Below are 13,302 nucleotides of genomic sequence, written 5' to 3' on the forward strand. Positions count from 1 at the left end.
TGGATTCCCGAGAGTCCAAGGAAACTGCACAGTGGATAATGGATTCCTGAGAGTTTTTTCTTTACTTCTCCATCTCCACCTTGCTCTTTGAAAAGGTTGATGAGGTACTGAGGACCAATATGGTTCAAAGTGCGAAACAGTTCTTGGCCAAAAACTATTTTGAAAAGAGAATACAACCAGTGGTGCTTCCCTCAAAACAGGTTTAGCCCGTAAGTTTGCAGCCTGAAGGTGAGAGGAAATTCAGTGTTGCTGCCTTAGTCTGAGCGTGGAGAGAACAGAGGGACACTTCCTCAACAGCAGATGCAGTGTGGGTGAAGGCTAAGGAAGCTGAGGAAGGCACTATTAGAGTCTTCTGAGGACAATAAACCACTGTTCCCCTGTCTGCACTTCTGTACTTTTCAGTAGCCTTGGCCCAGCTCACTAAACAGCAGTAGCAGGGCCAAGCATGCTGAAGAATAGAGAAGTGCAGGGGAGAACAATGGTTTATTATCCTCAGAAGACACTAAAAGAGCCTTCCTCAGCTTCCTTGACCTTGACCCATATTTTTCAACTGAGCAGGCAACCACAAGAAACAACCCAACGCAAAATGGACAGAAAATCATCCTCATAAATAATCATACAACAATCATAACTGTGATCATTAAAAACAGGCAGAAGTTATCAATCATTCAAACAAAGAAATATACATAAAAACTTCTGCATTAATCATGATGAAGAATAGTGCAAGATGTCTATTAAACAAGAAAGTAGTATTCTCGTAGGATGATGAAAGTATGTATTCTTGTAGGAATAATGGCATCTTGTATCACTGTTGACAGCTGTCTACAAACATGGATGCATATTATTACCAGCATCTTCATCATTTGCTGCCCTCCTGTACAATTTCACTTTCAGCCTAAAGTTCTTTTTTATAGTTACCACAAAAAATTTCATCAGCCATCACCATTTTTCTCTGCCCTAAAATTCCTTAAAGATTAAGTCACGTCTTCTTTGTGAGTAAAAAGAATACTTAGGATCTAATGGAACCCCCTAGTTCTCAAAATCTTTTTACCTCTATTCATATTACAAGAACACAGAAATAATGAATAGTTGGAACTGCAATATATTTTCTCCCATGATCTGGTAGTTAGTCCTACTGGATCTCACATTTTACAAGCACAGGCTATCATTTATAAACAGCAAAATAACTAACAATGCCCATTAAAATACCTCGTCAATACAATAACACAAATTTCTCTATACTTCTTAACAATGGTAGAATCTAAGCGATAGTAGGTGATATATCATAGAGAATATCAAGAAAACTGCGAAAACGCCATTGATCAGTACACTGGCAAAATCGTATTACCTCTATTCCGAGCTTGAGAAAGTTGATCCCACTGCAAAAGACGTTGGTAGGCATCATTTCCAGGTTTTTTCAACAGTCCCAGAACACAATCTCGATCAACAGCAAGGCGAAAATTCAAGTCTCCTAGCCAAAACACACAGTCATATCGATGCGTTACATCTGCCAAAAATCGAAGTATTTTCTAAGTAAACAAATTTCCATTTAAACTAAACATACTTGAAAAGGTATTTTGCAACATCAACCATTAAGAAACCTGAATCTACAAGATCATGAAAAGACCTCTCATGTAGTCACTGAAACAGCATTTTAAGATTTATACTAATATATAATGAAGAAAACACAGCTCTTGAATAAATAACAAATTGCCTTTTAGTACTATCCAGCATTACAATGATCACCGACACCAAAAGTATACTAGTTTTAAAAAAATATATTGTGAGTTGTCATTAACAAAACATCTCATACATTCCCTTGTCACACTCAGTATGAATGAAACTACCAAGCAGTTAACATATTTCAGGTTCCATTATTGGTAATCTGATGCAGAACATTCTAAAAAAATTTCATGAAGGCATTTTCTTCCAAGACGTCATTCTTGTTGGTATATAGCAACTTTGACAGTCACACGAACTGTTTTACTGTCAGGATTGCTCTGTATTCCCTATATTTGGGAACAGGTTATTTATTATTACCTCTTTGATAGCGCATCCAACTGGGAATGAATTTAGTTTGACATTCATGTCATCTGTTTACATATTTATTAAACAGACGCAGCAAGAGAATGCCATCAAGACGAAGGCTGTTTAAGGAGCCAAAGTTGAATGGCAATAAATTACCCCATTTGACACAGAATTGTTGTTATATATAAAGGATAGCTAATTTTAGGAAGAGTTTCAGGTAATACTTTGTCGAATGTTTTCCAATTAACAAAACACAAGGGTATAGCTCGTTTGTGAAATTTTAGGAAGAGTTTCAGGTAGTTTACTTTGTCAAATGTTTTTCTCATATCAACAAAACACAAGGAGACAGGACAGGAGAGGTTGCAGGTGGATATGTCAGTTGATTGGTCACCTTTAAACCCTAACTGGTTGTCAAAAGTGCATAGATAGGGTAATAGCCTCACTAAAAGAACAGGCATACTGTATATATCTTTGATGTGATTGTACTGATTGCAATCAGGCAAAAGTTGCCTGGGTAGGCTGCATCTTTTGGCTTGTTTTTGATTAGTTTTGTCAAGTGAACTAAAAGAAAGGATTCTGGGAGAAATTGGTGAATTTTGCATGCAAGGAAAAGTGTAGCAAGCAAAATGTTAATTAACAGGTGGTTTAATTTGAAAGCTTCTGCAGGGACACTATCGCAGCTGGGCTATTTATTTATATTAGATAAGTTCTTTATGGAATCGCTGATGTTACCAGGAGTAATGCAATCAATGAAATGAAATCAGATGTTATCAGTAAGGAGGTTCTCTACCTCCATTCAGGAGACTTGATCATTCGTTCAGTTTAGGACAGAGTTAAAATGATCACCCACATCCTAGCAATGGCTTTGTCTCCAACAGCTTCACCTACTCCTTGTGATAATTTCTTGGTCGTGGGGTTTGAGGAGTGTACAGTACATCCTTCAAGATAAAAGCGTAATCAATGGAATTGAATTTTCTAGACGTTGCATCTGCTCTTAGCTGCTTATCATTTGGGTGAAAGTGCCTCAGAGCAAGTTTGAACTGTGCTCTTGTCTGGCCCATCAGCAATGCAAAGCGTTCTTCCATCAAGCTACTATTTTGCTCCCATAGTGAAAATATTTCACGAGAATGAGAATATAGATCTTTGACTAAGTCATTCCATCCTGATGTGCCCCTCGAGTAGGACGCCTTGACGAGGTGAGGGGCTAAGGGACCCTGGCCTTTGGGCCCGGGTCCTGACGAATCATCCTACGTAGTTTTTGGTTTAAATGGCGTGGACATTTCCACATTCACAAAATTTTACTGCTTAGGTGAGTCTGAGAACGGATCGTTTTTTTGGAAGGGGTTCGCATTCGAAGCTAATTGTGGGAGTTGTGGTGGTTGAGTCGCCACCCGATATGGTTTGGACCTAAGAGATGGTGATGGGATTTTTCCCATGGTTATCTTGAGGGCGGAACCATCTCCGGGGATCATCCCGTCGGAATCCAGCGGGGGCTGGTTTTTGGAGGTGGGACTCCTGGCTTTTGTCCGGAAGCCCACCAGTACAGTTGGAGTGGGGAGTCAGTCCCCATTATTGGGGGCAGAACTCCCAGCAGGCGGATTGGCTGATATCTGGGCCACTGCAAGCGTATTGGTGCTATCCTGAAAAGGTAGGGTATGGGGTGGACTGTTGGGAGTCAACTCTCACTTGTGCCACTGGTGGAGAATGCGAATACCTTACTAATCCACGATACTTTCTTGATATAACCAAGCAATTTTGGGTGGGTGGATGAACCAGTTTATGTGTGGTGGTCTGATGTGTGCATGCTTGGCATATTGGGGTCTCTTCGCGGGCTTTGGGAGTGTGTTGGGGTGGGGAAGCTGAGCAGTAGAGTTGCCCAGTTTGCCCTTTTTGATATGCTGTCGGGGTCTGTGCGGGGCTCTTGGGTGTCGGGTGTGCACTTTTTGGACTTCTGCATGTGGATTGGTTTATATTTATGGATTTGGCTATGAGTTCTCCCTCCCATGCATCCGACGACTTAACAGCACTGGCAACGACTTCTGGCATGAACATGGACAGAACCAAACACTGAGACACCAGGGTGTTAGTAAATCTGTTGGATTTGATTCAAATAATAGGGTCCTTTATTGCACTAATGTAGGCTTGTCATTAGATTATGAATGTTTATACAGTGTAGTAAAACAACTTGGCAAAGTGGGAAGAATTAAATTAATTCTAGAAAAAGATAAGCAGTCGTTTTCTGCTTTTGTTAAATTTTCCTCTCCATTTGAAGCTAATGAAGCACAACAAAGACTCCATGGCCACATTCTAAATGACTGTTCTCAGCACGAAAGTGTTTTCAGTGGAAAACTTAAATGATGAGCCATTTGATTTTATTCCTAAGACTGAAGAACATGGACCATTCCCATGTACCAGAGCTCTTCCTCCCCCTTTATGGCACGTTGCTATCTACAAGGAGGGAGGGAAAAATTTAATAAAAGCTGCTGAATGCATTGAGAACAAGGTTGGTTCCATTCCCATTGGAAATTTAAAACGCTATGGAAAGAACCTTCTAATAAAAGCTGGTAATGAGACTCAAGCAGTTCTGCTATCAAATTTTAAACCTCCTGAAAGTGGAAATATTGAATGTATTTCAACTCAGAGATTCTTTAACACACTAAAAGGAGTAGTTTACTCAAAAGACTTGCATGTTTATAAAGAGGAGGAGATTCTCCATCGATGTCCTCCTTGTGTATCTCATGTAAAAAAAAACTGGGTGTGGATGCAGCTATCCTTTTAGCCTTCTCCTCCAATTACCTACCTGATACCATCATTGTTGGCCATTAGAAGATGCAGGTTAAAAATATAAAAGAAATCCCAAACAGTGTCGCAAATGCTTTGAATATGGCCACATTCAAAACTCTTGTGATAACAATAAGAGATGTTCTGTGTGCTCTGCAGAGCACGATAATTTTGATGAGTGCGAAGCAGACCGATACTGTTTTCTATGTAAGGGTGATCACACTCCAAATTCTATGGCTTGTCCCAGATATAAATTTGAACAAGAAGTGTTGGCAGTGGCTGATAACGAACATATCAGCATTAGCAAAGCAAAGCGCACGGTAATGGGGGCAAACAAAAGTGCCAACTCTACCTATGCTTCTGTAATAAAACTAATGAAGACTTCCAGCAATGTAAGGCCACCAATAACCGCGTCTGATAGTAGATATCACAAACCTGCTATTTCTCGGACTATAAATAATAATGAAAATCTCCAAACTGGTCAGAAACTTTCGTCGGCAAGTGCTTTGGAGCCCAATAACAAAAATTGTACTTCCAAAAGCACAGAAAATTTATATTCCAAAGTCGTTATAAATGCCACCTCTACGACAGCTGCCGATTCATCTCCAAAAATAAGTGTGCTAAAATCAGCTAATAATTCAGGAAGATGTTCTGAAAATACTTCAAACAAAAATAAGCTAAAGGAGCAATCCCAGTTAGAGCTAGTTCAGAGCCATCAATCTTCACAGCCACAAACAAAAATAATAATAAAGCTACAGTTACAACTACCAAGAAGCGCACAAGAAATACTTCCCCAAATAATGATAGCTTTACAATAAAAACTTCAAATGGGTTCAGTGTTTTGGAAGAGATATCTCCTCCTAGAAAGGTGGTTCCAAAAGTAGATTTAGAACAAAAACATCTGAGTTCAATTCAGTCTTGCTGCCCTAAGACAAACAGTAGTAATTCTGAACATCAGGTTCATAATAAAAAAAATGAAGATCAACCAAAGACCCTGAACTCCAATTCAGATGAAAAGGGATTAAGAAAACAATCTCTTATAAAGGAGAATTTCCCACTCCACCCTAGGAACAGTACTTCCCCTCCAAGGAGTGGGAAGTAGCACATTTTACCTCCTTAGCATTCATGCTCGATATCCTTCAGTGGAACTGTAAAGGTCTCAGAGCCCGTACAGAAGACCTTAAAGTTTTAATGCATGAATTCAATCCAGGGACTATATGCCTGCAGGAAACAATGTTAGGCAACTCTCCTTATAATCCTGGACTAAATTATTCAATATTTAAATCACATCCCCAACTGGTGATCGTGCCCATGGAGGTGCTGCAATTATTATTAATAAATCTCTACAACACTCCACAATACAATTAGATACAACTCTACAAACTGTCGCTATTTCAGTCATTTTGGAAAAGAGGATAACAATCTGCTCCTTATACCTTCCACCAGAACTTGCTTTTAACATTGGAGATATTCAGTCGTTAATTGACCAACTTCCAGCTCCTTTACTTGTCCTAGGTGATTTCAATGCCAACAATCCCCTTTGGGGAAGTCAGTTTTTAGATAGTAAAGGGAAATTAATCGAAGACCTTATTGACAGGAATGATGTTACCCTATATAATAATGGGTCAATGACTTTCCACAACATTCACGATAATCATTTCTCTGCACTGGACCTTAGTATTTCTTCAGCTAGTATCCACCTTGATTTTAACTGGTCTGTTAATGAAGATTTAAATGGAAGTGATCACCACCCGATCCATTTGAAATATGCTGTGATGGCTCCATTTGAAGTTTTACCTAAGTGGAAGGTAGAGGACGCAGACTGGGATAAATTCAGTAAGGGTGTCAATCTAGATAGGGAGTTTGAGTCCTTTCATTCTCATCTAGATGCCTATGATTACTTTATTGAATCTACTTTGAAGAGTGCTGAAGACTGGATTCCAAAAACAAAAGGCAAACCTCGTGGACCTGCATTTCCCTGGTGGAATAAGACATGTGGTATTCTGAGAAAAGTGACTAGGAAGTGCTACAGATGCTACAAAACTAGTGACTCCCCTCAGTCTAAGTTAATCTACAAACGTGCTTTAGCCAAGCAGCGGCGCTTTTATAAGAAAGCCAAAAGAGAATGTTGGCTTTACTATATTAATGGAATAAACTCCAAGACCCCACTAAGAGTGGCGTAGCGCAAAATAAGGAAACCGAGTGGAAAATTTGTTGCGTCACCATTACCCTCATTAAAAATAAATGACACTCTAATCACAGAGCCCACTGAAGTTGCCAATGAGCTAGGAAAACACTTTTCTAAAGTTTTCAGCCGTAACAATTATTCTCCTGAATTTCAAAGAATTAGGAATTCTGAAATGACTCTGAAGTTTGATTCGGGAAAATCTGAACCATACAACTACAAATTTTCCCTAAGAGAACTTCGTGAGGCGCTCTCCTCAAGTGAATCCACAGCTCCAGGTGAGGATACAATTGTAAATGAAATGCTTAAACACCTCCCAGATGATGCCAAAAAATACTTACTCAAGATTATAAACAAAATATGGGAAACTGGAATTTTACCCAAGGACTGGAAAATATCCATAATTGTTCCTATTAAAAAGCCTAATAAAGATGCTTCCCAAGCCACCAGCTACAGACTAATAGTTCTTACCAGCTGTGTATGTAAGCTGATGGAGAAAATGATAAATACTAGACTAGTTTGGCACCTGGAAACCAAAGGATTACTATCGCCATTTCAATTTGGTTTCAGGAAAAACCGCTCCACCCTTTATCCCCTGCTGAGGCTGACCAACCAAATCCATCAAGGATTCGCCAAACAGTGTCAGACTATCGGCATATTTTTTGACTTAGAGAAAGCATATGACACTACCTGGAGAATTGACATCATGAAACAATTGCACAAGATGATCATATGTGGAAGAATGATCAAGTTTATATATTCCTTTTTAACAGACAGACTTTTTAAGGCAAGAGTGGGAAAATCCCTCTCCCAACCTTTTATGCAGGAGGAAGGAGTTCCCCAAGGAAGCGTTTTAAGCGTAACACTCTTTTCAGTGGCAATAAATAGTGTGGTTGAAAAAATGTTGCCCCCTGTTAAATGCTCGCTTTTTGTCGATGACCTTGCAATACACTGCACAGGATATGATTCCTTGTCTGTATGTAAACATTTGCAAAGGTCTATTAATGCTATTACTAAGTGGGGTGATGAGAATGGTTTCAAATTCTCCTCTTCCAAAACAGTTGCCTAAGTTTCACCAGGTGCCGGCGTGTGGAAGAGGTTCCCACACTTAGTTTAAAAGGGTCCATCCTTCCTTACGAAAATGAAGTAAAATTTCTGGGGATAACTATTGACCATAAATTAACATGGGCTAGCCACATAAATGGCCTAAAGATTGTTAAACAATCTATGAACATTTTAAAGGTTGTTTCTGGATTTAGTTGGGGGGCTGATAAGAAAACCCTTCTGAGGCTATATGACTCAATCTAAGCTAGACTATGGCTGTCAAATTCATTTCTCAGCCTGTAAAACCAAGCTAAAGGAACTGGATGTTGTACACAACATGGGGTTGAGAATATGCTCAGGGGCTTTTAGAACTTCGCCTATTGAAAGCATATATGTCAACACAGATCATTTTCCCCTTGATCTAAGAAGGGAAGAGCTAGGGTTGCGATACGTAACTAGAATGAAAAGTGCTCCAGACGAAGTTTTTCTGGTACAAGAGCTTCTAAACCATTCCAAATTCGACTGAATGAGGATGGAACGAATAATCTTAAATCCCAGAAAGTCCTGGAGGTAGAGTGTCCTGTAAATCCTCCATGGCTTATTTCAGAAACTTTAGTATGTAAGAAACTGTTTAACAAAAAGGACTGCACTGAAGAGATTAGGGGAAATAGAGCACGACGTTACCCACGCTAATTTTACAAAGATCTATACAGATGGATCAAAGTCAGATAGTGGTGTTGGTTGCGCTGTTATCCTTGGTGATACAGCGTACACAGCTAAATTACCTGACTCTGCATCAATATTTACTGCCGAATTAACAGCCGTAGTCTCTGCCGTAGATTTAGTTTATCAAAGTAGTGACTCTAATTTTGTCATATACTCACTCTAGAAGCATCTTAGAAACTTAAATTTAATAGCTTTCATCCATTAATTCAAAAAGCTCAGGAGTGGCTTTTTCGTATCTCTCGTCGGCGTAAATCAGTCTCTTTCTGTTGGGTCCCTTCTCACGTGGGGATTCGCGGAAACGAGATGGCAGACAGGGAAGCGAAAGCTGCTAGTATTTTATCAGAAACCTCTTTCTGAAAAGTGCCTCATACAGACCTAAAAGGTCCTATTAGATCTTATGTTTCAAGTAAATGGCAAGAAAGGTGGACTTCTATTCTTGCCAATAATAAGAAATAGAAATATCAGGGATTATTACGATCTCGCCTCTCGAGATCGACAGTTTCTAAACGAAACAAACAATTGGGCTGTAATGACTGACGAGAGGTGACAAACAAAGAAGGGAGGAGCAGAACAAATACAAAAAAGGTTACTTTAATATTAGTTTATTACAAATTAGTTATATACATATTTACAGTCTAGTCAGGTTCAATTAAACTAAACAAATGATTCAGTACAAAATAAAAGCCCAGTAAACAAACTGAAAATAAATTACCAAATACTTGGGCAATAACCAGGCAGCATAAACATAACATGAACAGGCAACAAATATAAAAACTAGCAGCACAAATACAAAAGCAGTATGATCAACAATACTCAAGCAGCATAATACATATCACACAAACGTTACATTTAAGAGAGTCTACAAAAATTAATTCAAAACATTGAATCTGAAAGCAGTAAGTCCATAAATTACATGAATTACAAAACTCAAGTTTAAATACGCAAAACAGTATATAAATGGTCAAAAATTAGATAGGCTATCTTAAACAGTCAGCAAAGCAATAAACATCACATGAAAATTAGATAGGCTATCTTAAACAGTCAGCAAAGCAATAAACATCACATGAAAAATACAGTCAGCAAAGCAATAAACATCACATGAAAAATACAGTCAGCAAAGCAATAAACAATCACATGAAATACGAACAGCCGGAGTTACATAAACATTCACAGACGAAGCTGCAACACAGGAACACTGCAGGACAACAAAGAGCCGATACAGCAACCATCTAGCCCTCAAGCACAGTCCTCCAACTCCAGGCGCCCATAACAGAGTCGACAAGACAACTATCATGGCCAAAAACACTCTCCGCTGCTCTGCTGACGAGACCTGCTGACGTCCTCCTCCAATAACGATGACCAAGACAGAGCCGGCACGGCAACCATCTCGTCCTCAAATACTCTCCATTGCTCTGCTGCCAGAACCTGACTCGCAGGTAAGGATACCTGCTGCTGCTACCCCAACGGACTCTCTGCTGCCCTCAACCCGACTCGTTGCTGCTACGAACCTGACTGACGAAGTCTGACGCCATCCAACAGACGTCAACTATAGCCAACAAGAAAAACAACCAAAACAAATGAGGCAACAATCCATCAAGGGAACAATCGGCAAACGATTGTTCCTGACAGGGATAATATACACTCCCGTCTCAACCACGGTCATGGCTGGAGCTCCCGTTCGTGCTGTGGGCGGAACAAGTACACAGGGTTGTATACTTGACTTGAAAATTCCAAATCATATTTCGAACAAAGAGGTATTGATGGTCGCTGAGGACTTGGAGATGTCGAGTAGTGGATCTGAACATCAGGATGGATTTATTGATGGCAAGAGGAAGAGAAAGTCAAAGAAGGGGGATAAGAGAGTTAGAAGTTTTGTTGACCCTCCTACAGGTGAAGAGACTGAAATTGATATGCAAGGTGACAGAGGTAAGCGTCTTTATTTCCCTGTCAATTTGGAGATGGGATACCATATGAAAGTTCAGTGGGCAGTTAGATTGGCAAAGACTCACAAGCAGTTTTGAAGTTCTTTTCAAAGAAGGAAGGAACAGACCTTTCATAATAGTTAAGGATAATTATGCAGTTGATCATTTAACATCTGTTGGATTTGAAGACGTTGTGCTTGAGGCTCCTCAGAGTGATGAAAGGTTGACAAAAATCATCCTGTTTGATTACCCGATTTATTTGGATCCTGAAGATGTATTGATACTGGCATGTTTGCTTGGATAAAACGGCGGAAGTAAGAGTGAAAGGAAATATGGAAGCAAGACCTCAGTTGATAGGATTATTTAAAGGAAGTGACCACCTGATCGAATTTTTGTGCATTGTCTGGGCTATAAAAAATGGCGGTGTATAAGGAAATGCTGGTCCTGTGTTATAAGTGTAGCAGATAAATATGGCCTATAAGTGCTTACATAATAAATTTCGGTGTCGATATTGTGGAAAAGGGCATGATTCTTTGGAGTGCATAGAAAAAATAAAAAAATCTGAAAACGTTCCCAGAAAATGTTGTAATTGTGGTGCTCAGCATAATGCCAATGATTGGAGCTGTCCTAAGAGGCCAACAGAAAAATCAAATACGAGTGAGATATCCAAAAATCAACATGAAAGAGCTAATGTAAATGTTCAGGAAGGGAACGTTTGGTTGCGTCGAGAAGCGCAGAGAAAGGTTATGGTGGAGGGAGAAAAGGGTAGTTCGGGCAGTTCAACTATTATAAATAACAACGGTAATGTGGCTAGTGACGTTGTTCAAGAGTTACGTACTGAGATTGAAAGTCTCAAGAGTATAGTACCTGATTTATCACAAAGTGTCAGAAATCTTCAATCAATAATTGTTAAGCAAAATGAATGTCTGTCACAGGAAGTTAGGGCTGGTGAAAATATGAGTAAAGGTAATTTGATATCAACAAATGACAGTAGTAGGAGTAAAAGCCAAGGTTCTTGTAATGGGAAAGAAAATGAGAATATTCTTAAAAATATGTTTTCTGTTTTAGACACTGTTGTTAATTACATGAATGATCCTACTGAGCGTTTAAAAAAAGATGTGCTTCTATCAGTGAAAAAAGTGAGGGAAAAATTACAGCATAATGGATATGAATAATTTGAAAATAATATCGTGGAATATTAACAGTCTTAGGAAAAGGAAAACTGATGTCCATGCCTTTATGCTTTCTAATGATGTAGATATAATGGCTTTGCAAGAAGTGGGGCATGATGTGTCTCAAATTAATCTGAATGGTTATCAGCGATTTGATTTAGTAGCGGACTTTGATACTAATACACGTGGATTGATCATTTTCATTAAGAATAGCATTCTGCTACTCTACTAAAGTTCCTATAAGCGGAATGGTACTGAATGTATATGTATCAATGTATATTTCAAAGATGGTGAATTTTGTTTTGTTAATATGTACGTTCATGCCGACTCCCTGACGTTGGATGATTTCCCTGTTAATACTTTTAGTGACTTCTGTTTGTTAGTTGGTGATTTAAATGCGCGCCACCCTAATTATGGAAGTATTGGTGGAACTTGTAATAAGAATGGTCTTGAACTTAAATCTATATTAGATGCCAATGAAAATATTAAAGTACTCGGCGATAATACGCCAACACATGTAAAAGGTGGTAGGTTAGATTATGCAATACTGTTTAATGAAGATAATGTTGACACAAAGGTTGCTCTTGTTCCTGAACTGTTAAGTGATCATTTTGCTGTATGTGTTGATATGAAGGTGGATAGAATGATCTATTCACAAAAAGAAAGCGATATAGTTTGGAAAATGAAAATCAAAGAAATAATTTTTTTGCAAAAAATATATGCTTGGTATAAGGAGTATAAGAAATTAAGTATTGATGATGAGAATGTTTTTTATACAGATCTGCTCTCTATTATTGAAAAATCTTTGAGTAAGCCAGAAAGACAGCCCTGTAGGGTCCAGACAAAGAAAAAACCAGATTACTGTAATGATGTAAAGGTTAAAAGTTGGAGTAAGATATTGAGGAAATGTCAAAGTAATTGGAGTAAGAATCCTAATGATCAATTGAATCGAGATACCATGATGAAGGTTGCTGAATTATCAACAGAAATTAAGGAAGAGGCGAGATCTGAATATTGGTGTAACTTTTAGGTGAAATTGCATTATCTAAGTCTTTGAGTGCTATTTGGAATAATGTAAACAAGGTTAGAGGTGTAAAACGGAAAATAGTTGCGCATTCCAATCCAAAATTAAAAGCGGATGAGCTAATGAAAAAATGGGCGTATTCATCTAGTGTTGAAAGTCTCCCTTGTAATTTACAAAGTATTATAAATAGTAGGAAAGAGAGAAGGCGGCAGTTGGTAATTAGACAAATTATGCTTAGTGATGATTCTTGTGTGTCAATAGTGGCTGATGAACTCCTATTAGCTGTGAAAAGGGGTAAGTCAACTGCTCCTGGGGCAGATGGGCTCACTTATGATATTTTGAATTGTCTTATAACTATGAAGGATAGTCCCATTTTGGACCTTATTAATTTGTCATTTAAGAATGGGAGGCTACCGTTTT

The 13,302-nt window shown here is 38.7% G+C and overlaps 1 protein-coding gene across 3 annotated transcripts in view; it reads right to left on the reverse strand.

Annotated features, from left to right (window-relative positions):
* INPP5E (Inositol-3-phosphate synthase) overlaps positions 1 to 13,302 on the reverse strand; it is an 830,915-nt gene that overhangs the window by 131,632 nt on the left and 685,981 nt on the right. For all 3 annotated transcript variants that reach the window (XM_067084336.1, XM_067084335.1, XM_067084334.1), the window contains one exon: positions 1,349 to 1,507. In XM_067084336.1, coding sequence (XP_066940437.1) covers positions 1,349 to 1,507 — 159 coding nt within the window. The remainder of the gene's footprint in view (positions 1 to 1,348; positions 1,508 to 13,302) is intronic.

Source organism: Macrobrachium rosenbergii, chromosome 41 (assembly GCF_040412425.1).
Source record: "Macrobrachium rosenbergii isolate ZJJX-2024 chromosome 41, ASM4041242v1, whole genome shotgun sequence".
Lineage (NCBI taxonomy): Eukaryota > Metazoa > Arthropoda > Malacostraca > Decapoda > Palaemonidae > Macrobrachium > Macrobrachium rosenbergii.